This window comes from Austrofundulus limnaeus, unplaced genomic scaffold (genome assembly GCF_001266775.1).
Source record: "Austrofundulus limnaeus strain Quisiro unplaced genomic scaffold, Austrofundulus_limnaeus-1.0 Scaffold45, whole genome shotgun sequence".
In the NCBI taxonomy this organism is placed as follows: Eukaryota; Metazoa; Chordata; class Actinopteri; order Cyprinodontiformes; family Rivulidae; genus Austrofundulus; species Austrofundulus limnaeus.
Window position 1 is genome coordinate 2,628,222 of NW_013952447.1, and position 1,410 is coordinate 2,629,631.

Below are 1,410 nucleotides of genomic sequence, written 5' to 3' on the forward strand. Positions count from 1 at the left end.
TTTGTTAATATATATTTGAGGCCTCTCGAGACACAGGGTTCAACAGTAGTGTGGAGAGACAGTGACAGAGAGAGGCAGAGGCACAGAGACAGGCCAGGTTATTCTCTGTGTTTCCTGTTGTTGCAATAAAACTCAGCTGATCATCCCACGGAGTTCCTTCGTTCTTGGACCACGTATTTCTGTCTTTGTTAAATAAATATTACCATAACACCTTACAAAAAAAATTTAATGTTCTACTGAACCACAGCTGTATATTAGTGAAAGTGAAACAACACATTGTTTTATTTCTGTGGCTGTTTATTTGTTAAATTATTGTTCAGTCACTTTATAATTACACCCTTTAGGTTAATATGGTCACAGTAAAATGTGGAATTCAGGGAAGAAAATGGAAAAAGTGGAATTTAGAAAAATAAAAACAGAGAAAATGAATTTTGAGGAAAAACAGATTTTATAGGTTCAGAGAAACATCTGTTAAATATCTGGCCAGGTGAGTCTGATTTTTATTTTTCTCTGGAGTTAAGCTGGAATTCTGACACGATGCCAAAATACCATCAGCTCTACATTTTTTGCACAATGTCCCAACTTTTTAGAAATTAGGGTTGTAGAACCATGAAAAACATCTACGCTTTTATTTAAGTGGCGAAAGTCAAACTGAGAAGAATATCAGTTCTACGTTGGCACTAAAAGGCAATTCGCTACAGGGTCTGGGTCCTACCTGATGAGAGATCATAGAGGGCTCAAAGTGTTTTGCACAAAGTCTGTACAACTTGTTCAGCTGCTCTGGAGGTTCTGATGCCAAATCCTGCCGAGCACAGTTGTTCAGCCATTGCTTGCAGCTGAAAAGGCAAGAAGAAAGCAATCAAAGGTGTTATTATCATCATTATTTAAGAAGTATATGTATACGAAAGGCAGGTAACATTGTTTTTGACTGTGTCTGTGTTCTCATTCGTCTGCTGTGTTACAGTAACACAAAACTCAACAACTTTTAATTAAACCTACAGGATGTACAAGTGTGAGACTTTTTAAAACCCTGAGATTAACTACATGAAGTTAAGATTTAGTTTTTTTTTATCCCTTCTTTGGATTTAATGAAAGTCTCAGAAAGTAAACATTGGATGTACTTGGAGATAACCCCATTCAAGATGGCTGCCACAGCCAACTGATCTTAACTCACTTCACTTTACAAAAACTAATATTAACTCTGTACCCGAGTCATTCACAACTCACAATATCACAAAAAATGCTGTTTTTAAGGTTTAACCAAACTGTCCACAGCTTCCCTCATCATTTCTTTTCACAGGATGATCACAATCAGGGCTGCCAGGATTAGTTGATTAATTGACAACTAATCGATTATTAAAATAATCGATGACTAATTTAATAATCGATTAATCGTTTTCTTTTTTTGTT

The 1,410-nt window shown here is 35.9% G+C and overlaps 1 protein-coding gene across 1 annotated transcript in view; it reads right to left on the reverse strand.

Annotated features, from left to right (window-relative positions):
• The window catches only part of si:dkey-250d21.1 (uncharacterized), a 25,123-nt gene that overhangs the window by 22,218 nt on the left and 1,495 nt on the right, over positions 1 to 1,410 (reverse strand). Inside the window, exon 2 of the mRNA XM_014007926.1 lies at positions 716 to 836. Within this exon, the coding sequence (XP_013863380.1) occupies positions 716 to 836 (121 nt within the window). The remainder of the gene's footprint in view (positions 1 to 715; positions 837 to 1,410) is intronic.